The sequence below is a fragment of the Vidua macroura genome, chromosome 5 (assembly GCF_024509145.1).
Source record: "Vidua macroura isolate BioBank_ID:100142 chromosome 5, ASM2450914v1, whole genome shotgun sequence".
Lineage (NCBI taxonomy): Eukaryota > Metazoa > Chordata > Aves > Passeriformes > Viduidae > Vidua > Vidua macroura.
This window is the reverse complement of record NC_071575.1, coordinates 9,429,648-9,456,727: the sequence shown is the minus strand read 5'-3', so window position 1 is coordinate 9,456,727 and position 27,080 is coordinate 9,429,648. Positions and strand designations below refer to the sequence as shown.

Sequence of the window (27,080 nt, the reverse complement as noted above, 5' to 3'; positions counted from 1 at the left end):
CTAATGAGCTCCAGTGACAGTGAAAAGTTCTTCCAAATCGTGCTGTGGAGTCGAAAAATTTCATCACTCTGCCCTTTGAGATAAATTATTTCCCAGAGCATCCTGAGGAAACACTCAAAATGTGATACATACTTGAGAGGTCATAGTACTGGACTTATTGACCTGGTGAAATGAAGATTTAAAGGTACAAGTGTAAAATAATCTGTGCAAATAAGGCTTTTTATACTCTAGCTTTTTCCACTGCCCAATATGTCAGTCTGAAGGGACAGTCTCAGCATGAGAAAGTGTGAAGGATGTGTGTGTGAAGGATGGAAAAAAGTCCCCATTTTTAAGTTCCTATGAAAGTTCCATCACACTGAGTGCTGCAGAGTCCAAGTGCACAGATAGATGTTGCAATTTTGGATTGTCTTTTCAATCTCTCTGGCAATTTTTTCCATTCAGAAAGATATCCTTGTGAGACAAAGGGAGAATGATGAATTTTCTGAAAGAATCCATTTGTATTGAACACTAGGCTTTTGTTGATTCTTGCAGGACTACAGGATTTGTTCCAAAGACCTATATAGTACCATGCAAATAACAGCAGTGTAATACCACCAGAGTCAAAGATTCCCTAGGTTTGCAGAGCTGGCTCATGCATTGCTCAGGTCTGAAGTAACTCTCCTGCCTTGGGCACAGCAGGGGACAGTAATCTCAAGGCACAGTTCATGTTTCTAGCCATGCTCAGAGAGAACATTGCACAAGCAATATCATGGCTTTGAGAGAAAGACAGGATATTGTAACTAACAGCTGCCCACCAGTGCAGTTCATTAGAAACTCAGTGAGTTGCTCAGTGGGTTTTTTATCTTGGTGACCTTCCAAGGCAATCAGAGCCTTCTTGGAAGACCTTGAATCAGAAATATTTAGATGTAAGAAAAATAGCACTGTGCAGCACATGCTTCTGATCTCTCAGGGTTCACAGATTTGGAAGGCATGGTACCATGTATAACTGTAGAAGACAGCACTGAGATACTGTAGCTGCTGCATTAAGGTCATGGTGTTCTGGGAGCCAATTAAAATTATGCAAGATGGCAATTTAGGAAAGAATTGACATAGAGCTCAGGAAGGCAAAAAATTGTGTATTATGAGCTCAGTTAGTTTGTAAGATTAATTTTCCACTATCTCATGATCTTGTAATACGAGCACAAAGTATTTTAAATGTTTTATTTACTTATTGATCAGAACTCTCGAGACCTTGCTTTCTAAATCAAAATTTAAGATTTGACTCCCGTTTAAATGTAAAGTTGTGAGCTTGTCTTGGAGTATTCACTGGTTACAATGGGTTGTTAATTCACTGAGTGGGCAACAGTAATACCTGAAACAGGTACATTTGGCACTCAGAACCCCATCTCCTTTCCTGGGGGCATGTGAGTGGAAGGTGGTAATGCCACAGGTCATGTCATCCAGAACATTGGTTCTCACTTCCTCCAGCAGAACCACTGCATTTTTTTGGACCACTGTCTTTAATTCCCAGAACCTTTACAGAGATAACTAGGAGTAATACTACATGCCAGGAGAATTGATTTATCATGGAAAGCTTGATATTTTTGAAGGGGGTGTAAAGGGCCTATTCCTGTCAGAATTCTCTCCTAGTGCCTTTATCCTGAAGAACAAGACAAAAAGATTTAGCTGTCTCCTCTATTTCAAGAACTGCTTGTATTGCTATGCTCTGTAAAACAAAAAACTGCTGACAAAGAGGGTGGGATTTCATGGATGCTTTCAGCAGGTATTGCTCAATTCACAACCTGTGTTAGATTATGCTGGGGAATGGGGTCTACATCTGAGTTCAGGACCCTATTTTGCTGGCTGAAGAACTGAGTGAATCCCCAAAGTGAAAAGGGTAAAGAAGAGCTCACAGTCCAAACAGGTGAACTGAAGCCTTGATTCCCTGAGAGCCAGCTGAAGAGTGGTTTGCAAATACTGTGTTAGTACCAACTATTTTCCTTTCCCTTTATATTTAAAAACTGCCTGAGAAAGCATTAGCTAGCCAAGAGAGACAAAAAACTAAGAGGGAGTACAAAAGCAAAGGGTGAAGGAGAAGCAGGAAGGAAGCAAGGTGGGGAGCTCAGTGTACAGGTAATAGATGTCATCCATCAGCAGACTGTGAAAAGAAGCTAGAATTGGATGGTTGCTGCAGTCTGGATGGTTCTTTGCTCAGATGTAGGCCTCTCTGCTGAGAAAGCCTCCTAGGCACACTCAGGCTGCTCTGCCTCACACTGAAAAACTTCTGGAAGGGAAGGTCCAGGAAATGGGCCCTGATTGTCTGCAGGTTGCCATGGCATGGATGGCCATGTTTGGTAGAAGCCAGTGTATCTCTGAGGCAGGCAGTGGAGCTGCAGCAGCCGTGGGCTGCCTGAAGGTCAGGTCTGAAGCTTTCCAGGGTGGACTATTAACTGCAGAAGTAGCGACAGGGGCAGAGCATTCCTTTCTAGCCCTAGTCAAAGGGCTCTTCCTGGGTGTCACCTTGTGATTGCTTAGGGAAGAGATACTGTCATGAGCATTTCTCTGTCACAACCTAAAAGGCAGATACCGTGTATGAATCCCACGTGGAGGTGAAGGGGCAGAAAGCCTAACTCTGTCCAGAGGGAGGCAGCTGTGGTCATGCAGACATGGTTGGTCACAGGATGCCGAAGTACAGGAGGTGTTCCAAAGGCTGGGAAGATGTCCAAGTAAGGCTAAGTCCTCACTTACAAATCAGTGCTTGGCTGTGGTGAGGGCAGAAATAAGATAAAGGACTAGCAAAACCAAGGGTGTCCTAGGACTAACCTCAATAAACAAAAAGGCATCCTTAAGAATGCCTTTATCTCCAGAGGTTGCAGAGAGTCAGTGGGATGGAGGAGGAAGGATGTAAATAGACCCTGTTTGGTTTCATACTTTCTTTACTCTCTTTATTCTTTGTTTTCTGATGATAAAGGAGCTTTATGTAGATACTATAGCAAAGGAATTGATGAGTCATAAGGTTACAACTTCATTTCTTCCTGGCTCTTTTTATTTTTTCCTGATGATTGCATCTCCTTCCTTTCTGCCTCGGCCCTTGTCTGCTGGCGTGGCAGGATGTGCTGTGCCTTTAAGAAGGCTGTGCTGCTCTGTCAGAAGACTAATTCCTGAGCTTTGGCATGTGTCAAGGCATGCCCTAAGTTTTGTGGTGTAGTTTATGAAAAACTAAAATGCATTTTTCTAGGGAGATTTTTAACTCCTTTCTGCCACAGAGACACTTTACCATTCTCTTCTTTGGTTGCAAAGTGTACACCGCTCAGCATCACTATAGGAAGTTCTGCTCTCTTCTCCAAAAGGGATAGGAAGATGAAGTGAAGTAGTGGGCTGCTTTTTTCTTTTCCAATTAAAATTTTTCTTTATTGAGTTGTTTTGTTTCATGGCAAAGCTCTGAATGGTGGATAAAGCTGAGATGGCAAATTCTCTTACTGTTTATATCTTCCCACTGGTACCAATAGCACTGCAGTGCTCACCTGTTGTTGCAGTAGCAGAGTGGTGTAGTCTAAAACATGCTGACCCATAGCAGTCACAGGTTTATTATGAATTTCATATATTGTGAATTTCCTAATGTTTCCCATTGAGAACATTACTTTTTGCTTCTTTTTCTCTCTCGTCATGCTCAAAAAGAAACTTGTAAGTAGACAGTACAATTAAACTGTAAAAAATAACATTAGTAAGTAAAATGTGTGGTTCTTTCTTTTTCTTCTATATTTTTTAGCAAATCTCATTCTTTTGAAGCCAAGTGTATGCTTGGGGATGACTGCCTGGATTTTGTTTTCTAATGTTTTCTAGGCACAGCAATACAGTCTTTAAACCACAGGTCCCAGTCGGAATGTTGCAGACGTAACTGACGTATCAGGAGGTAACGGTGGAGTAACCCTTGTGATTTTGAAAGCAGTGTTTAATAGTAGGTCCTGGATCTGTATGTTAACATGGTTTTCTAGTAAAAGCATAAATCCTCTTCAACTTCCAGCCTGTATTTATCTACCTATATATTGTCTTAGGCCTTGAGATAGAAGTAAGTTCAGGTAAGCAGAAATTCCCCTATGGCTCTGGCACTCTGGTGGCTCTGGGACTTGCTGTGCAGTCACTCGCAGGATGTGGGCCCCACAGATCAAAGAATTCTTTCTAGTAGAGACAGGCCTGTTTTTACAAGGAGAAATGTTGGAGGGGAAGAGAAGGAGCTAGGGCTGGCAGTGCCTTCCTCACTGAGGTGGTTGTGTGGCTCAGATTAAACTACTTAACCTTTGAGCTGCAGGTTTTGTGTGAGCTAAATAGTGGTATTAATACCATGTACAGCATGCTGGGTTTAAATGAATTAACCTACCAGTACTTTACAGACTCAGCTCTGTGATTGTGCTGAGTACAGTTGTTCTATTTAAGAAGCTTGTAGTGCTCCTTACTGAGCCTTTGGGAGGTCTCCCCCCAGTCCCCAGTCTCCCCTCCTCCCAGGAAGTCCAGCAGCGCTCTCATCCCTCTCCATGGCCAGTGGCGAGCAGTCTGTGCTGCGGAGCTGCTCTGGAAGCAGTGCTCTGTTGTATTGAGAGCTCTTCCCCAGGGGCTGCAGAGGCACAGCTCAGCACAAGCCCTTCCCCTGCATTGCCCCCTGGCTGCCCGGGCCCCAGAAATCCCCAGCTACCTATTCCCTGCAGGATCCACTCGTTCCTCTGCTGGAATGGGAAACAGAGGTCCAGGATCTCCTGATGTCTCTGCCACCTGCTTATGGGGTGGCCTGGGCAAGTCACACCACCTCTCTCTTTACTCATAATGCTGAAGTGCAGATTTTATCTTCTCCCTTCATACCCAAGAGCTGCTTAGGTCAAGTTAATGAATGACATGAAGTCAAGCATGTCTGTGGACTCACAGCATGGTATAATCTGCAATTATGGGTGGAGGTAGCCCTTGTTGAAAATTATTTATTTTATAATAAAATAAATTTTTCATTTTATCATTTATTTATTTTATCATAAATCAACATTTGGCCAGGTGTAATCATAAAAAGGAGAAAGGAGTGTAAAGAAAGCCTGTCCTCTGTTAAAAAATTACAGGAGATTGAAATGCTGGCTCACCTGTGTTTTGGTGCATGCATTGACTCTGAGTCTAGTACTGGTTACTGAGATTGATGGGGTGGCATATAAACTGAATGACTTCTACAGGTGTAGTATTTCACCATACAGATGGAATCAAAGAATTAAAAAATCCAAGGATCTAATCCAGTATAATAACATTTTGCAAAACCTATCAAATTCACAGCAAGTGAGAAACAGAAAAGCAACTCAGCTAGGTGGAAAATGAAATTAGAGGGAATTACATTGCCCCTTGTTTGTCTTACTAGTTGTTTCACTTAACAGGGCAGACAAACATTTTATCTGAGCCCTTAGCAGAAGCTTAGGCCGAGTTGTGTTCCCCTGCTCTCCCCAGCCATATTGTCCACAGAAATGGAGTGCCCTTCATCATATTTGGATAAAGCAGTGTTCTGCTGGAGCTGTGTTTGCTCCCTCGTGTGTATGCTGTAGAAGACATCTCATCCCTTAAAATATGGATATATATATATATAGAGTTGTATTTATTTTGCTTTTGCTGCCATATACATAATAGATTGCTGTTTGTTTGAAGGATTTAAACATCTGGAAGAGACTGGGGATAGTATTGTCTTTGTCCATAGGTTAGATAGGGCTGCAGGTCCCTTCCAAAGTGAAATGTTATATGCCATCTACTGTGATGCTGGTTTGTATACTTTCGAATTTTGGTGTGGGAAGGGCAATTAATACAATGCTAATTCAAGCAGCTGGATAAAACAACTATGGCTAGAACTGGCACAAAGTAAAAATAGATTTATTTCTCTAAGTAGTCCTACAATTGGTTCCAATGGAGTTAACACCAAATACAAGTTTTGGAAGTAAATATTTATATGAAATAATCTTATCTGACCTCTGTTGAATAGTGAGAGGAATTGGTGTTTTACTAAAACATGTCAGTATATGATGCACATGGAGCAGAGCTCTCTGTGAGAAATTGAGTTTTCCTGTAATGTAAGCTTTCTCATGTTATTTGGACACCAGCAAATCTGGTTATAGCCTGAATCTAGACAATGGGCTATCACAGATGAAAAGAGTAAGTAGAAAACAGGAAGGGAAAAAAAAAAAAAAAGAAAGGATAGGTTCTTCTATTGCAGCCCCTTTGCACTGAGTGTGAGGTTACTCTGCAAGGAGCCTTTGTGGCTTTTACCAGAGTATTTGCAGATCAGTGCCGTAGTGACGACAGAAGAGCCGTTCTTACGTTCTGGCTCAGTCTGTTGCAAACTATCCCAGAAAATTGGCCAGGCACTCCTGGATTTAAAACAGAACTGCAAGTGAGTGACAGCGAGCTAAGCATGGGGTGGAGTCTTGCAGCAGTATATCCTTCAGCTCCACCGCTGCAGTCAGAGAGACATTTTTCCTTTGAAGATAAGACACTTTTGTAGAAACTTTGTATGCCCCAAGTTGTGCAGCTGTTACTGCAATTTAAAAATAAAACAAAACCAATAAAAGGCAGAGAAAGGCAAAGCATCTGGCTCTTCTGTGCACCACCAAAAATTCCTCCAAATGCTAAACCCCAGACCATCACTTTCATTCCACAGTTATATTGCTTGTGAGTCCTTTGTGTGAGGCTTTGAGCCAGAGCAGCCTCTGAGGGTGTGGATGTGGATGTATGAGTGAGAGCACGAGTATTCAGTGTCGTAACGTGGCAGGGCACAGGCAGTTATGAAACTTCACAATAAAGTCTCAGTGCGTCAGTGCTGGTTACTTAGGTTTGGTGTTCTGGTTTTTTTTTTTTTTTTTTTTTCCTGTCTGTTGCCCTCCAGTTTTGTTTCCAGTGCAGAAAGAAGGGGGAGAGGTTGGGAAATGCTGCAAGACACACCCCCCCGCCCCCCCAGGCTGCTGAAGGAGCCAAGCAGTTCCTATGACAGGTGGAGCACCGCAGTGCTGAGCGAGATTCCTGGGACATGGTGCCTGGGGCCACGGGGAAGGGAAGCCTTCGCACTTGGGGCAGCTGTAGTTACAAGGGGCCCCTTCAATGTGCTGTAGCAGCAGCCAGAAGTTTGACTTATTTTTTGAAAGGACTGGAGAAATTATTAACCACAGTTGATGACGTCAGAGTTGATCTGATTAAAGGTTTGTTTTCTTGCTGGCAGAGGTGTGCTCCGTAGAGACTGGTTCTCTCTTCTTTTTTTTTTAAGTTTCTTTTTTGAACAGCAGACGGAGGGAACTGCTCGCACTGCTGCTGCTGCCGCTGCTCCAGCTGCGTGTGTATGTGTGTAAACAGGATGGTGTATCTGTAGCTGCCACACGCAAACACACATTTGACCATGAGGACTCTTCGCAGGTTGAAGTTCATGAGTTCGCCCAGCCTCAGTGATCTGGGCAAGAGAGAGCAGGCAGCCTTGGATGAGCGGGGGACCCAGCAGCACCGGGCCTGCTCCAACGCTACCTGGAACAGGTAAGGTCACACGCTCTGCTGGCTCCTGGCAGTCTGCCCGTGCTCCTGCAGTGGGATTGACGTGCAAGTGGCTGCTCCGTGGGCTGCAGGCTGGGCTGGCTCCCACCTCGGCAGGCTCACAGGCTGCCTTGGTACACGCGCTGGAGCTCCCACTCAGATAAACACAGGAGTGCCTTTTTTCCCCATGCTCTTAATCTTTCTCTGAAGGCTCATAACAAAGAGGCGTCCCTGCCTTCCCTTCAGCCTTTGTGACAGACAACAACTTGTTTCATAGGGTCTAGCTACAAATATATCTTTGTGTCTATCTAGATATTCTCATTCAAAGTTTATTTGGCTTAGATTATTTCTTTTTAAATTACATGTGCACAGCTATTAAAATGCATAATTTTATCTGCATATCTATGTTGCTGGTAGTTGATATAGTTATGACAAAGTCTCCTAAGTTTACTCATGTTAGTACAAATAGATGTGTGCATGTGTGTATGTACACATGCAAGCACCTGCACTTTGGACAGGGAAAATAAGCCCTGATTGTTTACTTCATTGTATTTATACATTTTAATTCTATGGCTGTTTTACAAGAAAACCTATGCAAACATTATGTTGTGAATGTATCAATTAGCTCAGCTATTCAGAAAGCATCTTACTGTCCATTTTGGTGACAATCTTAAAAGATGAATCTAAGTCTCTTAATCATTAGGAATTAAATCCTTAGGTCATTTTTGAAAATGAAATGTCACCTCCTGGATCACAGCTTGGAAAGTATGATCTGTAGTATTTTATAATTGTATGGTGGTACAACTGTAGGAAGAAAACCAGTGAACTACACACACATTTGCTAAAATTCTGAGAAAAATAAAATATATAAAATGTCATATCTTCTGTCCTTCTCACTACTCGATTTGTGGTTTCATGTCTGTATTAAGAATTAGTTGTTGAATGCCAACAGTGTGCTAAACTCTGAAACTGTGCTGATCACAGAAGAGACTGAGTTTCTTCTCAAATATCATGCTGTTTGTATGACCCTGAGTTGTACCTGATGTGTGGATGGATGGTGGTGGTAGTTCAAGGATAGATTGGGCCATCTTGAGTTGTGCCAGCTGGGACTTTATTTGGCCAGTAGCCCTAAGGGAAGCAGTGGGGAGTAAGACTCCTGGGAGGGGATCAAGGTGATGGAATGAGTCCCCAGAGCCTTTCTGTGATGGTGTGCTGACAGCTTTTGTTGGCACAAGTTAGTTTTTCCAGGTTTTGCATGTGGGGAGGGAGCTGTGGAGGCCGATGTGAATGGAGAGCAGGTCAGGCACCTGGCTTGCTGGGAGGCAGAGAGTTCCAGGCTTGGGGCTGCTGATATTCAGACTAGAGGATTTTCCTAGTTGAGATGAGTTTGTTAGCAAGCAAGAGTTTGTAACTTTTCATTACAACAGGACAGGTACAGCTCTGGCCAAAAGTGCTTGGAGCTCAATGAGCTGGACATCTGCACGTTTCATCCAACCAGTTACACAACTGTCCCATTGCCTGTTCCTTGACTAGGTGTCCGTGAGTCATCCTGTCACTTCTTTGCATGAACTCAGACCTAACCATGCTTTCCACCCCTGGGCTGGCTTTTCCCAGTGTGTGGGTTGCCAGGCTGTCCTGTTGATGGCATGCTCCCCTGAAATGCCTGGGAGCACTAGTGGGGTTGTCCTGCGGGTGCAGGTCAAGTGGGCATCATGTGCCTGTGTTCACAGCTGCCCAGAGCTGTGGCAGGTACTGCAGATCTGAGTTGGTTACACTCCATGGGCAAAGGGAAGGTCCTTGATTTCTTATTATACAGGGCAAGGCTTTCTTCGGAGTGAAAGAGTGAGGGGAATTCTTCTTTCAGGCTCAGAAAGACTTGTATCATCTGTTGCTGTTAAGGAAGTCAGATATTCTACAGGCTGTAAAACTGGGTCTTTATCCTGAGGAGGGTCAGGTCTTAAATGATACTGAATTAGATAGATTAAGAAATTACCTATTGTACCTTCTGCCTATAAACCAGTGCATGCCCATCCTGACATATATAGCAGGGTCTAGTCCTGAGGGAGTCTGTGTTCCTCTCTCCTGGGGACACTAATGTTCCTGGACATCTAAAGTTTGACTCACCAGAAATCTGGTCTGGCTTTTTAAAATTTTGGGCTGTGGAATTTCTTTTATTTTTCTGCTGCAAAATTGAAACAACCCAACATAGGACACTTTGCATACTTTGGTTTACAGGAATATTTTTCCTTCCAAATTAAATGATTGTTTGTGTTGTTTCATTCTGTGTAAGCATAAGAGCTTGCTGATCAAGCAAGTCAAGATGCACCAGCAGAGTTCTCCCCTCTCACCAAGGCTGGCTGTTCTATATTTAAATGTCTGCTGTTTTCTTGCCTAATGTTAGCAGCTGTGCCTGGGTGTGGCATGTGTGTATCTGCTTTTCAAAGAAGCTTTGAATGAAGTTTGTGAGAACTGAAGTGGGGAGAGTTGAAGCGCAACACGCAGCAGGTTCGGCCGCGCACAAACAGGCCGATCCCATGCTGAAAGGCAGATCTTTGAGGCAGAGCAAGGATGCTGCCCCTGGCCATGCCAGGGACTGAAAAGCTGAAGTGCTGCTAGTGGGGTCTTTTACAGGACAGCAGCTCTGTCACTGTGGGCATTTTCGGAGGAGGGGGTGATGCATGCCTGCCCTTCTGCACTTGTTCTGTGTGTGGGCACTGTGGTCCGGTGATGTCCCCTCCGCCACCTCTGCCCCCTTCACACCAGTCTCAGCTCAGGCTGAATTCTCATACCTGAGAATTCTTTCTGTGTTTAGACACCAGGGGAGGGCAACCTGAAGGAGCCAAATTCAGCCTGCTGGGGGAATGTAGCACTGTGGTAGCAAGGAAGTAACTTCCTCCCTGGGGACTTCCCTTCACGTCTAAACTAAAATGCAGTGAAACTTCCCAGCACTGTGACATCAAAGGGAATTTGGTGCCAAGCTGCTGCCTGCTATTAGGCAAATGAGATGTTATATCATGGCTTTTTCAGAGCTTGCTTTCCCATGGACCCCAGATCTGTGCAGCAAAACACTGACAGTGCAGTTAACTAGCAACCAATGGCAACACAGCAGAACAATATACTTCATTACAGCTCACAGAATTTCCATTGGATTAAAATAGTTTAGATTTTTTCACTAGCACTGTATTCAGTTCTTGTTCTCCCCCCAAGCCCCCATTTCTGCTTCAGGCAAAAAATGAGGGCTGAATGCTGACTAAACCAATTGGACTGAAGAACCCAGGGGTTTTAATCTTGAGCTCACACACCAGGGGGCTCACTCAGGCCAAATAAAATCCATGGCAGGGTTTTTCATTTTGACTGAGCTAGCACAGAGTGCCTGATCAGGAGCTGATACTGAGTTGTGCTCTGGGAAAGCCTCTAGTCAAAGGCTCTTAGACCCTCTTTGATGTAAGAAAATATGGAAAATTCAGAGAGACATGAAGGTGTAGGAGATAGCAAAGAAAAGGTGAAGAAAACAGGTAAGTTGCTTGTGACATTAGTGAGATCAGCAGTAAATCCAAGGAGACATACCGTATCTGAAAGGATTTTATGGTCTGGGCTAATTTTTTACAGGGTTGTAGGAAGCACAACTTGCTATAAAATAACTTTTACAGCCATTAAAACCATATTTCGTCTCCTAATTTAAGATTCATGTTTTTTCAGATCACAGGAAGACTTTCCTAGTGGAGAAAATATTCCAGATCAGCATATTTTTCTCTTTCTTCCATTATTAAGTTTTTATTTAGAAGAATTTTTAAATATTTCTGCCTATCTGAGGATCACCTTTTTTTTTTTCCTGACCCTTTATTTGAAGCCCTCTGTGGAGTGTTCGGCACTCTGTATGCTTGGGGGCAGACAGAATTTCACTGTAGGCTCAGAGGCAGAACAGGGCTAGTGAAGGAGACTTCCCACTAGCCCAACCACCACTGCTCTCCATGGAGGATTTTCCAGCCACGGCTACAGTAACAGAAGGAGATGGTGGGAGTAGGGAATTGCTGCTCCCTGTAGCCCTCCAGAATAACTTACACTTCCTTGAATGCAGGAAACCAGTCGTCCTCGTCCTATAGTCCATAGAGATATTGACTCTTAGTAACACCTCTGGGAAGTCCTCTCACCTGTCTCTCTCAATTTCTTGATGTGTAAGACCAGTGTTTATAGTTGGTGATGTTAGTGAACCAATGCCTCCAAACTCTTTGAAGGGGGAGCTTTCCAGAGCAGCTTATTTTCACTTGTATGACTAAGTGCTTAATTGCAGGCTATGCCTCTTTGCAGGTTGCCTTACTTTGGGTAGAAGTTCCAGGAACAGAAGTAAACTAGTATCTGCAGGCTTATGTTGGAAGGGTCAAGGCCTCATGGAAAGCTGGTGGAATCTCAGCTGGACTGAAGCTGTGCTGAAAATGGGCTCTTCCCAATTGGATTAAGCTAATTCAGAAAAATCATGTTTTACTCTGGAGCAAGGGTGTCTTCAAGAAGGTTTTGATGCAAGTATATCAGGTTAATTATTGTTAATTAGCTGTTCATGTAACTGTGCAGAAGAAATTTGCCCTAACTAATTTAGTCCCTTTTGAAAGTGAAAATACTGTCTTTAAGTGCCTTGTAGTCAGAGAGTGTGACTATTCACACAGCATTGTTTTTTCTTCTGGACTTCACCTGGAGCTCTGGGAAGGGCAGAATTTACAAACGCTACATAAAAATCACAGCAATGTTTTCACCTATGCTGTTTGCACACAAAGGCAGTGGCTGCTTTAGAGAACTGAAATTATCTGTGTGATGCTTATGGGATATTGACACTGGCCAGTCCTGCTGCCAGGAAATGCCAAGCTGGGAGGGCCATGGCCACGGTTGAAACACACAGCAGATCAGGACTTAAAAGACTTGCAAGTACAGCTTTGGAGTTGTTCCTCATCTCTGTGGCCAAAGTGATTCTGACAGAGAAACTGTTTTAATCAGAGAAGTTTTTCCTTCTTGGCTTCCAGATGTCAGTAAGAGAGCAGTTATGGGTGGTACTGGAGGGAGCCAGCCTCCCACCCCAGTGGTGTCTGGATGGACAAATAGCAACTCAGGAGAAATGTATGTTTTGGTGGTAATGAGCTCTGTAGGCAGTAGCCTATAACAGATTGATACTATGCAAAAATCAGAATAATCCACCCCACCATGCCCACCTTGACCCTGCCCCTGTTGGGCTGGTTGGGGATGCCATCAGCAAGCATCCAGCTCTGTGCTCCAGGGATTTGCACCTTCCAGTTCCCTTCAGGGTGAAGCTAATGGTGGGGAAAGTCTGTGCCGTGTGTGCTGGAGCTGCCATTCACCACGTTTTGGTCAGCTGGAGCCATCTCATCCTCTGGAGGTTCAGTCAAATGAGGAATGAGTTGTCTTTTGAAAGAGATGAAGTTTCTTAGGCTGCTGAGTTGATTTTTGTGGCTGTGAGTGCTGCCTTGGTTGCTGGTAATTTTCTTTGGCAATCTGTAGCTACCGTGTGATGGAGAAGTACAATGGCTACTTATGGGATAGATAGATAGATAGATAGATAGATAGATAGATAGATAGATAGATAGATAGATAGATGGCTCATTGCTGGAGCCAGCTGACATTTTGTTGTCATTGTCTAAAGGCAACCCCCAAAAAACCTGGTCTCTTCAGTATTCACAGCCTGATTTCCCCTTCTCCAGCGAGCCTGCTCTGTGGAGTTTTTTGGGCTCTATCAGACTCTTTTTTGTTTCCTGCAGTACCATGTTCCTGTGCACACACTTACACACAAAGCAAATACAGAGAAGGTGTTCACAGTAATATTAGTGCATGAGGGCACCCATTATTAACTCTCATGTTATAAAAGAGTTACAGAAGGGAGTTTACAAGGCATTTTCAGTTCAGGTTGTCTATTGCAATATAAGTTTAATTATGTACATCACTGACTTAAGCCTGGTTGCAGGCACAGGTAAAGTGATCCACCCACCTCAAGCATCTTTCAGGACTTCTGTGTGTAAGCAACAGCTCAGATTTTCTTTACACCAAATGTTGAACCATTCTGACCAATTCTTTTTAAGCAATCACTTGTTATAGATACCCATTGATTTAATGAAGATCTGCATTTGTTTTTTTCATTAGCTTAAGGTAACTAAGAATATTTAAGCAAACTTTTCATTATCCTTACACCAACTGAGGCCACCAACAGCATCCCACGTAACCTGCAGGCAGGGGCTATATCCTGCACCCTCCATACAAGCACTGCTGCCTGTGATGGGAAGGAAAGGCAGGTGGTCAGCTTAATGAGCCTAAGATTTATTTTCCAGACAAGGATATTATCCCTCACTACAAGGGAGATCCCAGGCAGATTAAAAGTTCACTGCTAGGATGTTTTATGTAGATGCTGTTCTATTATACAGACAACAAGTTAAATGCTCACAACCTGTCCCCTTTAATTCTGGTTAAAAAAGCTTTCTCTCTCTTATTTCTTTGAGGAATAATAATGAACCTGTTAAGCTGGAGAGAGCAGACCTCCTCCCTCATTTAGAAAGAGGTGCCAGAGGGAAAGAGAGAGAGCACATTGCCTTTTAGGAGAGATATTTAGTCATTCTTCTCTGCAGAAGTCTGGCAGGGATCATTGCAAAGTTCCTTTCTGAATCAGAAGAACATGTAAAGACTGCTTGTTTTATTCACTACATTGATCTTATTTCCCATATTACTCATAATATTAAAATTCTCAAGTCACTTCACTCTATACCAAAGACATTTATCTGCTGATTTTCAGGTAATCATAAATGGAGTGTGTCTGTATGAGCCAGCCAAAATAGTCTGGGTTAGATTGTGAATGTATGTCTGTGCTTGTGGGTGGAGGGGGTGAAGAGGGACTGCTGTGGCAGCAGTCGTGTGTAAGGCCTCGGAAGCATCTTCAAAGGAACAAAAGAGAGAAGAGGATAATGGTTCTTATTTCTGTCTGCATCTGTATTTCTCTACAGCGAGTCAGACCCTTCATCTGCCACTTTTAGTTTCCTTTTTCCTTGGATGAAGATGGCTGAGCTTTTCTGATAGTGCATCTCTTTGCTATTGTGTGCCTGCATTTTGAATCTCTCAGTGAACAGGGTGGAGTTCACCTTCCAACCAGTCCTCTGTTCCCAGCCAGCATTGAAAGGAGCTGTCTTATCATGGGCCTGGGAAAGTTTAACGTGGACACTGGCATTCCCAAGGCAATCTCTGCTGCTGCCTGGCATAGTTCCTGCAATGACATCCCCTTGCAGTGGGAGCAGCCCTGTGCAGCTGGATCTAGCCCTGAGTCAGGCCACAGCTGACCAAGTCTTCAGCACCTTAAGGGAGCCTATAAGAAAGAAGGAGAGAGACATTTTAGAAGGACATGTGGTGTTAGGAAAAGGGGGAATGTCTTCAAACTGACAGAGAGTAGGTTTAGATTGGATATTAGGAAGGAATTCCTCCCTGTGAGGATGGTGAGGCCCTGGCATGGGGTCCCCAGAGAAGTTGTGGCTGCCCCATCCCTGGAAGCATTCAGAGCCAGGTTGGATGGGACTTGGAGCAACCTGCTCTAATGGAAGGTGTTCCTGCCTATGGCAGGGGGTGGGACAGGATGATCTTTATGTCCTTTCCAACCCAGGACATCCTGTGATTCTATGATAAGCTCTTCTTCCACCATCAGGAATCCCCTGGAGACCTTATACCAGATACCGACCACCTTTAGCTCTTCTTCACAAGGCACAGCAACCCCACACCCTCATAGGTACAGGATGGGCAGACCTGGTCCTTGTCCTGCTTTCCAGAGATCTAAAGATGATTGCTGCTGCCTTGCACAGACTCCAGTGCAATGGAAGCTGTTAATTGTCTCTGTACTGAGCCATAGAGATAAAAACTATACTTTCAAATGCTTCAAATATACTTAATATGTGAGTGTATTAAAAGCTATAGTTGGCATACTTGAACTACTTAAAAATACTGGCCTAAGTTTTTGAAATTACTGATTTCAGATGTGCAGCTGTTGAAGTCACTGAGCTGGAAAATCAAAAGGAACTGATTTTCAAAGATGTTATCTATTTCCTAGGCAGTAATTTCCTTTTAGGCATCTGGGATGGGTGGAGCACCAGAAGTCATCTATGACTTTTAAAAGGTCCTGAAGTGTCTAGACAGAAATGCTAGGATAATTGTGGAGGTGATACCCTTCTTGAATCTTGCTGGGCACTAATGACTCTTCATGTCCTCTTTCAGTATCCACAATGGAGTGATAGCAGTATTCCAGCGTAAGGGTCTCCCAGACCATGAGCTTTACAACCTCAATGAAGGAGTCAGGTAAGAGACTCGGCCGCAGGGTGTTCTCAGCCAGGTGCTCAGTTCTGTTTGCCAGCCCTCACACTTCACAGCTTCTGCGGAGCGTTACGGTTTTTCTCCCAGTGGCACTTGTGACCAGCACAGTCCGTTTAGCCTCAGTAATCTCTGCTGCTGCTGTGTGTCAACACCTCACTGTGGGAGACAGCTGATCCCTCCTTCTGCAGGAGGAATTCAGCCCTGAGCAGTAGGGCTTATTTCAGAGTCCCTCTTGATGTGCTGGTTTAAAACTAAGGAAGGGAAAACCTGGACCTCTGTAGTGATGCAGCCCTATTGCACAGCAGTGATAATGCCATTTCCAGAGGTGCCACTCTCAGGTGCTTCCCTTGCATCCATGGAGGAGGTAAAGCCTGCAAGCACTCAGTGAGACATGGCAAGGAAAGATGTCCTGCCTGGTGGTCCCTTAGATCTACTGCTCCTTCCACACAGCATGAACCTATGTGAAGTGACAAAGCTGTCCCGTTAAACACCATGGCCTGGGTAACACTGTATATGTTTCCAACTCTTTTCCCATATTCTGATGATGCTGTCTGAAACAGACTGACTTTAGGCCAGTGAGATGTATGATGGGAACTTTCTTCCCTTTAAAAAAAAGTGAAAATCCCACCATTTGAGTTATTTAAGTTAACAGTTGAAAAGAAAACTTAGCAAGATATAAGCTGATATTTAGATTTACTACGCTTCACATTTTACTACTTTTTCAGCACTTATTATTACTTACCAAACCCTCTCACTGGCAAGGGCAAGGTAGCAGATTTCCTTATAGAAATTTGTCCAATGCTTTATAAAATAAATGGTGGAAAAGAATCTGCACTTACAAAAGACAGACACCTTATTACATTCCCTAGCTGTCTTCAGATATGATCTTTGGTTATTCCCTTTCCCTTACTGCTTATTGCTACTCTGTCTAGGCACTGGAGTCAGACTCTCCAGTATATCCCCAGAATACGTAGATATTCTGGGTTTATCTGTCCCTGTCTGATTCCCAGTCTGGGATAGTTGACCCAGTCTGGTTCCTTTAATTGTGAAAATATATTCAGAAAAGTCCAGGCAGATGATATTGAGCCTATGTTTGCTCTTCTTGAAGTTAAAATAAACTTACTCTTCAGTTATTTCTTACATTGCAGGTGAGAAAATGGCATACAAAGAATAGCTTTTCTAGGATGTCTGTCAGTTAGCATGATCCATCAATCATGTTGAGTTACTTACTGGAATAATGGTTAATCAGTGTTATTATTATAAGTGCCTTTAGGATTATTCAGCTTCATCTGAATGACAAAAAAGGTACTTCTGGACTGAGATTTCTTGGCCCAATGCATTTCCCTTAATATATTCATCTGCTCATGAGGGACAGAAGAGAAGAAATTTGCTGCAGATGTATCAGACAAATATAATCTGGTATGAAGCAACGAATAGATAGAAATGTGCCCAAATTTTGCTTTGATTTACTTGGCTATAAACCTTGCACCATGATGATGCTTGGTAATGTAGTTGAGGTGAATTCATTGCAGCATCTCATGTGGCTGAGCATGCAAGCTGACTAGAATACACTGATTTTTTTTTTTTTCCATTTTATGGAGGGCTTTGCAGCCACTTGATAAGCCCATTTCTTTTTGTTTGGGTAGGGGTAATGCTGCTTTGTTGGTATCTCAGCTGATAGCTCACTTCAGGGAGAATGCTTGGTGCCTTATACCTGAGCTGATGATGAAACTGCTGATTTACCACATGCCAAAAATACCTGTCTTGCTGCTTTTGTTATTTACTTCAAAATAACTTTTATTGAGGTAATGTAATTCTTGAGTATAAAAATACCTGATATATAAACATGACTCAGAAGGGGAACAAGTGTATACTTGCCTTATGATTGTTTTAGATGCATTTTCCCACAAGTACAAAATGAGATGCAAGTCCATTATTTCCACTGGGCAGAATTCAAGTGTGGAAGCATTCAGGTAAATGGTTAAAATTAGTTAGTTCGTTTTTTGAATAGTTACAGGACATTAAAAGAAGTTATTTTGCTTTACCACTTTAATTGGAGCAGATTCTGGAATATTTTTCATAATAAACCCCTGAATATCCAACTTGACTCACAGATCAAGTGTAAATATTTGAACAATATTTGCACACCATTGTTTTTACTCAGGAATGTCAGGTATATTCAACTACCGTGTGTCACGTGCATGCAAAAAAATATGTAAATTTTCTTCTGAACACACCTCTCAAGGTTTTGAACCCTGATTATTTAAGGAAACATCAGTGGGTACAAATCTGTATAGTACCATTTACTTTTAAGTTTGGCTCATAAGAGCTGCCACTTGTTTACACCAATGCCTTTTGACACCATTCTTGCATTCCTGTGGCATTAGAAAGTGGCCTTAAATACAGAATCACACACACAGCCCTCAGAATCCCTATTGCAATAAAACCAGTGTGGGAGTTGAGTCTCTCTCACACTGCTGGAACTCCTGAATTCCTCTGCTAAAGCTGATGAAGCACACTAAAGACCCAGGAACTGGGAGTGTCACCAGTATGTGACCTGTGCATTCCTTCTTCTGGGCCCTTTCTGGGTGATTTATTAGGAGATTGAGTCAAAAGTCTAGTAATAAAAATCTCCATGCATATATGGACTGTTTAGTTTTCTCTTGGTCCGTGTCTGCAATATTAGTAATCAAATAGTGTTTTCTCCTTCTTCATTTCATGTACCTTATGTCATTTCAAAGTGTTTATTTTGACCACTTCTAAAATAAAGAAGAAAAAGAAGCAAAGGGAAACACAGTGGAAGCTGGATGTCCTGTATTAAAGCTAATGCATATTTATAGCTGCCGCTTTTCTGAGTTTCAGGATACTGATGTGATGCAAACAAAGCACATTTTTAGTGGCATTTCCTCTTTTGCAGCCAGAGTTCAAACCCAGTAAAATCACTTGTTTGCTTCATTTAACTTTATTTAATGTCTATTATGCAGTGTTACACTTTCCATTCTGAGAAATGTTGCAAGAGTTAATTTTAAAACGAACCAATGAAGCAGCATGAGGGAAAAGAAAAACTCAGGAGCTATTTTAGCACATTTTAAGGGAATTTATGTTTTCATCTTAATTTATTAAGTCGTTAAACAGGCAATGAAGACCTGATATCAGTGATAGAGAAGCTTTATGAGTGCAAAATGCCTGCTTTAAAAATCAGATGTACTTGAAATAAGATCTGCTCTCTGGTCAGGGATCTCTTTTAGGTTTAGTCAGATTTTTACCCAGATTCCACCATGTTGTCCACATGTCTAGAGAAGGTTGGTCAGTAATTGAAATTATCTAGGATCTGACAGCCTAACTGGTTTTTGTTAAAGGAAATTAAGCAAGGATGAAAAAGAAATTGCAAGCAATGTCTTGGATCCAGTTTTGCTGTGGGTCTCTTTTAAATTAATATATACAAAGAATATCAAACACCAGTGTTCTGATCTGGCCTGAGGGCCTCACTAGAAATTTCACTAGAAAATAATTAAGTAGCTTGAAGTATCTGTATTATTAGGGATTCAGAAAGCAAGAGGCATGAATTGTGCAGTCAGTTCTTCTGCCCTGTAAACAGAGATGTTAATGTAAGCCTGGTGTGGTGCAGTCCAGTGCATATAAACCACCAACAAGCTGGTTGTTTGATTTCAGTTGAAAAAATGGAAGTATGGTGGGATCTTGTTTTCTCAGAGAGCTGGCTATTGGATAAGTAGAACATACATTTTTATTTCCTGACCTAAATACCAGAATTTATCAGTAGAACCTAAAATACTAAAAGAGAAGGTAGTTGCACATCACCTCTTCAAGACCGTGAGGAATCCATCTGGAGCTGCTAGCATGAGGAGAGGGTAGAAAATTAAGCAAGATCTGTCAGCATAAAGTACCAGTATTTTCTTGAAACAGTGGCACAAAGAGATACATGAGAATAAATTGTCGCTTTCATAGAAAAATTAAAATCTGCAACTTTCTTGTTAGTTCAACCTAAAAATGGTCTGTCTATCCATGTTCAAAGTACAATGAACCTTTGGTGTCATCACTTGTGATCCAGAAAAAAGTCACCTCACTGGAACTAAATCTCCACTTGGAGTGAACACACTACAATTTGGCTGTCACAACTTTGTTCTCCTTGACTTCTCTTAAGGCACTGGAACTTGAGCAGCCTTTGAGTGAGGTGGGGTTTAACCCCTGCCAAGGGCTTGTCGGTATTACTGTTGAGGGCAGTCTTAGGGCACTGCCAGAGCTGTCCTCTCCCTGTGAATAATGCCTCAGCTGGCTTTCAGAACTTTTCTCCATAAACAGTTTGTCCAAATTAATCAAGTTTCTAGCTGAAAAGGACATAGATGCTTAGGAGCATCTGAAAATGTCCTTCCGTCTGTTTATTTTTTGTTTAATTTCTGCCTCAACTTTCCAGAGCTGTGAGGTCATTGTGACATGTGCTTAAGGATAAATAAAACAAGATACCATATTTCAGCTTCCTCAAGACAGACATACTCCTCTCTTCCCTGAACTTGGAGGAGCTCTCAAGAGGCTGTGCTGAAGCATATGTTGGAAAAACATCAGAATCAAGTCCTGTAGACTTTCACGGAATATAGGGATTTGCTGGATTTGGTTTGATGTCTCATTGTTTGGTAGTTAAATAATTTGATTTATCAGTTGTCAGTTAAAGATATAACACAAAGGGATAGATGACATGCTATTGAATATATAATTAACGTAATTACCCTAATTGAAGTGAGTGTTTAGATTTTAAGTCACATTTGACATCACTTCTTCATGGAACCTGACATGGTCACACAGACAGGTTTTCAAGAGATTTAGATGTGTTCAGAAAACCCAGCTGGGGCTGCTTTTCTGTGAGGTCCAAGCTGTTGTTTATGCATCTAAATAGTGACCTGAGTGAAGCGAAGAGTTACCTAGCATCCAGTGTGTGAGATTTAAATAACACACCTTTTTAGCCATGTGGCTAATTTTACCTGGATACAAACAGGCTTATGGACCGAGTTGAACTCAGTTTCTGAATTTGAGAGTTCGTGGGAGTTTTGTTTTGCATGGCAGTTTTCATGAGAGTTGCTCTCTGAGGTTGCTTTTTAGGTTTTAGTGTAGAGGGATCATGAAAGGCAGAGCTAAACTGTTAAATTCTTCCCTGCCTTTTCATTGAAACCATATGAAACTTCAGGTCTAGTCTCCTGAGTGGATGTAGGATGGAAAGCATCCTCTTTTCATGGAATCTTGTTTTCCTTTCAAATGTGCAATTGAGGCATTTAAAATGACAGCAAATATTTTTCAACACGCAAAAATGCTGGTTTGAGTCTTGGTATTGTTGACCCTGTTTGCTCTCCTTGTAGTTAGTCATTAATGACAGTCTCTGTGCTCATACTAAAGTAGTTTGCTAGTAGTGACTTCTCCTCATTCATGCAGTGCACAGCTCATGTGATTTGCTGATTACACAGATTCCTTTCTTGTTCTTTTTAATACAGGCAATTACTGAAAACAGAACTGGGATCATTTTTCACTGAGTATCTGCAGGTAGGCCTGTGTTTTCTTTATTTAAATCCAATTCTGTTTTATGCTACTGAGAAAAATAATTTTGCCCGCCCTAAATGATGACCTGGAGACCCTTGAAACTATTTAGAGATGTCCACTGACTTCTCTGTGGTTTTGAAATGAAAGGATTAATGAGATTGGGATTTTATATACATACATATAGTTAGATAGGGAAAGCCCAACCTGTCACAGTGTTTCTGTAGGTCACTGCTGTCTGTCTTGAGGTTTTTAGCTTAAAATTGAAGTCCTTGAGTAAACTAGTGAAGTTCATTGCAGTAGAGTTACTAGGAAAAACTTTTGGAAGTAAGCATCACTGTCTGTTGAAGCAATATTCTTTCTGCTTCTCTAAGTACATGTTTTGTAGGTCAATCATTTGAAGTTCAAGAAACACTTTGTACTGCACAAAATACATCCTTTGTCCTAAAAACAGCAGGTGATTATAGCATCATTTCACAAGTGCCCCCAGTGAGTTAAATAAGATGGACACAGCAAGAGTCCTTTGATGATTAATTTTTAAAATAAAAGACCCCCTTCACTGTCTAAAGTTAAGAATGAACAAAATGTGAAATATCATGGCTGTAGGGAAGTACAGAATCGAGTAAATGTAGTCTATATTTTATTTTCAGAATCAGCTGCTCACAAAAGGCATGGTGATCCTAAGGGACAAGATCCGGTTTTATGAAGGTAACTTGGATTTTAGCATGGCTATGTATGTCACAGGTGTGTTAGCAAATGCACTCTGGAGGCACTGGAATGCTTTCCACTATCTTCCTGGGACTATGGATTATGTCTCAATCTATCCCTACAATCTCTTGTTGGGTCCTGCCTTGGTGCTCTCATTAACCTTCATAAAGGGGAGGTGATGATTGCCTAGAGCAGCATTGAGGGAGTCAGGGAAGGATTGCCTCCAGCAAGGACACTTCCTTCTCCTTCAGTTACATCCTGCTCAGAAAAAGTGAAAATAGACTGAGATATGTAATAAACAAAAAACTAAGCACAAAGATCCCAGTTAGTTTGAGTATCTAAGTCCAAAATAAGGCTGTAGCCTTGTTTTAAGAGTTATTCTGGAGTCATGCTGACATAAATGAGGCCAGGCACTGTCTCTCTTGTTTTAAAGGCAAGGCTTCATTCAGCTGTCTACACCTTCTGGAGGTGCCACCTCTGGAAGTAATATCAAGGATAAACTTCCACCCAGTGTGTTGCTTTATATTCACCAGTATTTTGTCTTACGCTATTATGTGGCGTTTAGATGTGTTGTTAAATATGCTGTCTTGTCCTAGATTTGGCATGCAAGTTGTGCCAGGTGAAGTCTAGATTGCATGTTATAAAAAAATTTCTTCCCCAGAGGAGTTGTTCAGGCATTGGAATGGCTGCCCAGCGCAGTGGTGGAGTCGCTAACCCTGGAGGTATTTAAAAATCATGTAGGTGTGGCACCTGGGGACATGGCTTAGAGGTGGCCTTGGCAGTGCTGGGTTCATGGCTGGATTTGATGATCTTGGAGGTCTTTTCCAACCTAAATCTGTGATTCTGTACTTCAGATGGTGAAATGGTTTCATAACAGCTTCAAGAATTATTGCCCATGTAAACATTCAAAAGATCTTTGGGTAGAGAAGGCAGTTTCAAAGAAACGCATCTTTCCTTTTTTAATGTCACTTAGTCTAAATATAATGCTTAAGCAGGAGCTTGGAGATAGCTGTTTTTCAGCTATCTATAAATCCTGGATGTTGACCTTTCATTACTGACAGTACAGTTGATCAGATTAAGGTGGTGTTATAGAATAAAGTTTTTCTGATGAAAAGACAGTAGCCCTGAACATCACAAAAAGAGAACCGATATCACATTAAAAACCCCAAAGCCCACAAAAAAGTACCAAAAGTCCTTAAGCTGAACACCATATTCCACAGTTATATAAAATAACAGCTTGGAGAGCACAAAGGGAGCTGTAGGGATAGCAAGGTCTTCATAGCTGCTTTGTAAATCACAAAGGAAGTTATTTTATAAGTAAATCAGCAAATGAGATACAGACCTACCTACATCCAATCCTTTTTTTTCCCCCTAGTATTACCAGCTTGAAAATCAAAAATACTCTATCTGGTGTTTGAGATCAAAGCTTACATGAAAACCTAAAATGTGAAACCACTAAAGTGCTTTCAAATATAGGACCATGATTAGGAAATAGCAAATTTCAGCAAGCTGCTGACTTTAAACTCATTTTGGTTTTTGATTTAGTGTATCATTTTGTGGTTACCCCTTAAGTTACGGTCAGAAATTCTGGTAAGGTGAGAATTAAACTGGTCATGGTTTTTTCCAAGTCTATGATCAAAAATGTTATCTCTCTAAAACTGGCAAGTCACAGGAGGGTAGCAGTAATTCAGGCATCTGTTTCGGATGCAGAGCTGTTTCTGACACACAGCTTTCCTGGGGAGCTGCTGGTAGACTTGAGTTTCCAAGGCTGGCATTTGTGTTTATTGGCAGCAAATGCAGCCCTGCCCCAGAGTCCATCCTGTAGTCAGTGTCTCTGTGGCTCTCAAAACACCCAAGACAGAGCTGGAAGCATGGAAGTCTTGGAGCTCCCATTCTGAGCAGGGCTTGCTTCCTGGGTCTGCAGAAGCAGCAGTCCTGCCCTCAAATCTCAGGTTGTCCCCATCCCATGGTTTGAGTTTCCGTCTCCGCTTGAAGTTTTAATAAGAGAAAAAGCCCCACACTTTGGAGGGGTTTTGTCCTGCAGAATGTTTTGGAAATCACAGAATCACAGCATAGTTTGGGTTGGAAGGGACCTTAAAGATCATCCTCATCCACCCACCTGCCATGGGCAGGCACACTTTCCACTAGACCAGGTTGCTCCAAGGCCTGTCCAGCCCAGCCTTGGACACTTCCAAGGGTGGGGCAGCCACAGCTTCTCTGGGGCAGGGCCTCACCACCCTCAAAGGGAAGAATTTCTTCCTAATATCTAATTATTTATGAGTTTCAATTAACCTTTGGAAGCCCTGTGAAAAGTACAAAAGACATTTTTATGCCATACAAAATTGACTGTATTGTGCTTCATAAAAATGAGCATTTAGAGTAACCCAGTTTCCTGGAATCCAGCAAATGCTTACACTAAGTGTAGAGATCTTTGCCTGACAGTAAGAAAAGGATCTATCATTGATAGCACATAGAAGTTACATTCCTTCATGTGAAAGATGATTATCATCAACAAATCACAGGAATTCTTCCACAGCTCTCAGTAAAAAGCTTTCCCACCTAAGTCATTCAACTCTGCAGCCTTTCTGAGTTGCTGTGCAGAAATTCATTACGTCTCAAAACAAGCTGCCCACAAGATGGAATAAGTGCATGATGGTAAAGGCATGTTTACCTCAACAGAGTGATTAACTTCATACTATTCTAGCAGCAAGATTTGAAAAGGACCAGATTTATAAGGGCTTTTAACTTCACCTTGTGGGAACTAGAACTAAATTTAACTCAAAACTAAATTTAACTCTCTAAAACTCTGCCTTCAGGGTGTAGTGGTTGGGCTTCTCCTTCGTGTTCCAATTTATATCTTGGAAGCACTTTGGTATTTCAGACACTGATACTGGATGTTAAAATGCAAGGTTGTTTTTGTGATTTAACCCCAGCCAGCAGCTCTGCCCCGTGGAGCCGCTCACTTGCTTCTCCCCGTGGAATGGTGTGGAGAGTTGGAAGGGTAAAAGTAAAAAAACTGGTGTGTTGAAATAATGACAAGTTAATAGATAAAGCAAAAGTTATGCACACAAGCAAAGCAAAATAGCATTCATTCCCCACTTGTCATGGGCAGGCAGGTGTTCAGCCATCCCAGGAAAGTCAAGCTCCATGATTCACCGTGGTGACTGGAGAAGACAAACGCAGTCACTCCAAATATCCAACCTTCCTCCGTCTCCCCCCAGCTCTGTATGCTGACCATGGCACCATGTGGTCTGGGAGATGTCCCTGTGGCCAGTTGGGAAAAGCTATCCCAGCCATGTCCTCTCCCAATCCCTTGATTCCCCCAGGCCCTCACTGGTGGGGTGGGAGAGGGGCCTTGGCTCTTTTCAGAAAAGACCCTGCTCAGCAATAACTAAAACATCCCTGGGTTATCAGCACTGTTCCAGCCCCTACCAGCTACTGGGAAGAAACTTATCCCAGCCAAAACCAGCACATGTTTATTATTACTATTACTACTGCTGCTATCATTGTTATTATTACTACTACTTCTACTGTTACAGCTGCTAGAAATTTTTGGAGTTCGCTCCCTGCTGTATTTCATTAGAAATAATGAAAAACAGATTTTTAAAAAATGTTTTAAAAAATGGAAACAGAGAACACCCTTTTCAGTCTTGTGCATGAGTGTGCAGGACAGAGAGAACTCCTGCCTGGTGGTGCTGAAAATAAGACCCTGGTGTGTTCCACAAGCCAGCAGCTGCAGTATAGCATGATGATCCACATCTGTCACTGAAAGCACTTAAAGTCATCAACATGGAAATAATTCAGGAGTTGCAGATTCACCAGAGCTGATGCTATTCATCATATCCTTAAAAAGGCAAGGGGGATCAAGTATCCAGTAGTAAAGATTGGCAGTTGGCTAACTCTGAGTGCAGCTAGCAGTGTCAGTGCTTTCATTAATAATTTCTTTGTGATAAGTGTGTACTTCTGGGCAAAATATTCCCTAGCTGAGGCTCAAAGTAATGCTCTAATACAAAAATTAATAATAGCTTCACATTCTGACACCAATAGCAATATTGGTTGATTGCTACTGAATTAGCTTCCTGGTAAGTCATATTGTCTTGTCTGAATAAGCCAGAACCTCTGATGTGTTTTCCTTTGCAACACTTGCTGGTGGAGGTGCAGGGGCATTGCTCTCCTCTCACAGTTGGGTTGGGGTCATAGCAATGGTAAAGAGCTTGTCCAAGGTCACATGGGCCATTTTGGAGAGCAGGTATCTGAAGCCAGAGCCCACCTATTGAACCAGATTTCCTCTGTGGATCTTGGCTCCTGCATTTGCCTCTGTGTTGTGTAAAATGTTCTGTGAGGAACTCAGTATCCAGCTTGGTTGAACAGCCTGGCCCGAGCTTCTCCAGATTCTGCTGGGGAGGATTCCAGGTGGCTGCAGCTTGGGAAGGAATGCACATGGAGGTGGCCTTATTGTGAGGACCATGGGGAACTCACCCCATAGCAAATTCTAACTGCATTGCTTGAAAGTTAGAGTAAACATTACAGCCCTAACATTATTGTTCTTTTCCATGGACTTGGGTGAGTTTTTCTGTGTAAGTGGAAAAGGGAACAGTGGAAAAGCTAGAAGGGATCAGTTTGAGAGGATGCTTTACAGAGCATCTCCACAGAGTGTGGTTTGCTCTCCTGCCCTGCAGCTTGAAAGGCAGGAGGGAGCACAGTTGGGTAAGTTCCTCTGCAGGAACCAATTTAACCTGCTGTGTCCTCCCCCTCTCCTCCACAGTCCTGTCCAGCAAGTACTACTGCAAGAGGAAGATGTAACCTGGGCCATTACTCTTCATTCTTCACAGGGTTTTCCTGAGTATCCTCAGACTCTCTGAGTTTATTAAGAACATTAGATGAGTCACCTGAAAAGACACAAATATGGAAGGATCTGATACACCACTATGGAAAACTAATTCCATACTACTAATAGTAGCTGCTGCATGATTCATCTTAGCATA

At 42.4% G+C, this 27,080-nt stretch overlaps 1 protein-coding gene across 7 annotated transcripts in view; it reads left to right on the top strand.

Moving 5' to 3' along the window:
- The window catches only part of PRR5 (proline rich 5), an 80,681-nt gene that overhangs the window by 26,493 nt on the left and 27,108 nt on the right, over positions 1–27,080 (top strand). For 3 of the 7 annotated variants that reach the window (XM_053978672.1, XM_053978673.1, XM_053978671.1), the window contains exons 3-6: positions 7,396–7,509; positions 15,751–15,831; positions 21,345–21,393; positions 22,038–22,095. In XM_053978672.1, coding sequence (XP_053834647.1) covers positions 7,406–7,509; positions 15,751–15,831; positions 21,345–21,393; positions 22,038–22,095 — 292 coding nt within the window. In that variant the 5' untranslated portion in view covers positions 7,396–7,405. Of the gene's footprint in view, positions 1–7,230; positions 7,510–15,750; positions 15,832–21,344; positions 21,394–22,037; positions 22,096–27,080 lie in introns of those variants that run through there. The other 4 variants (XM_053978675.1, XM_053978670.1, XM_053978674.1 and 1 more) reach the window with 3 other exon arrangements.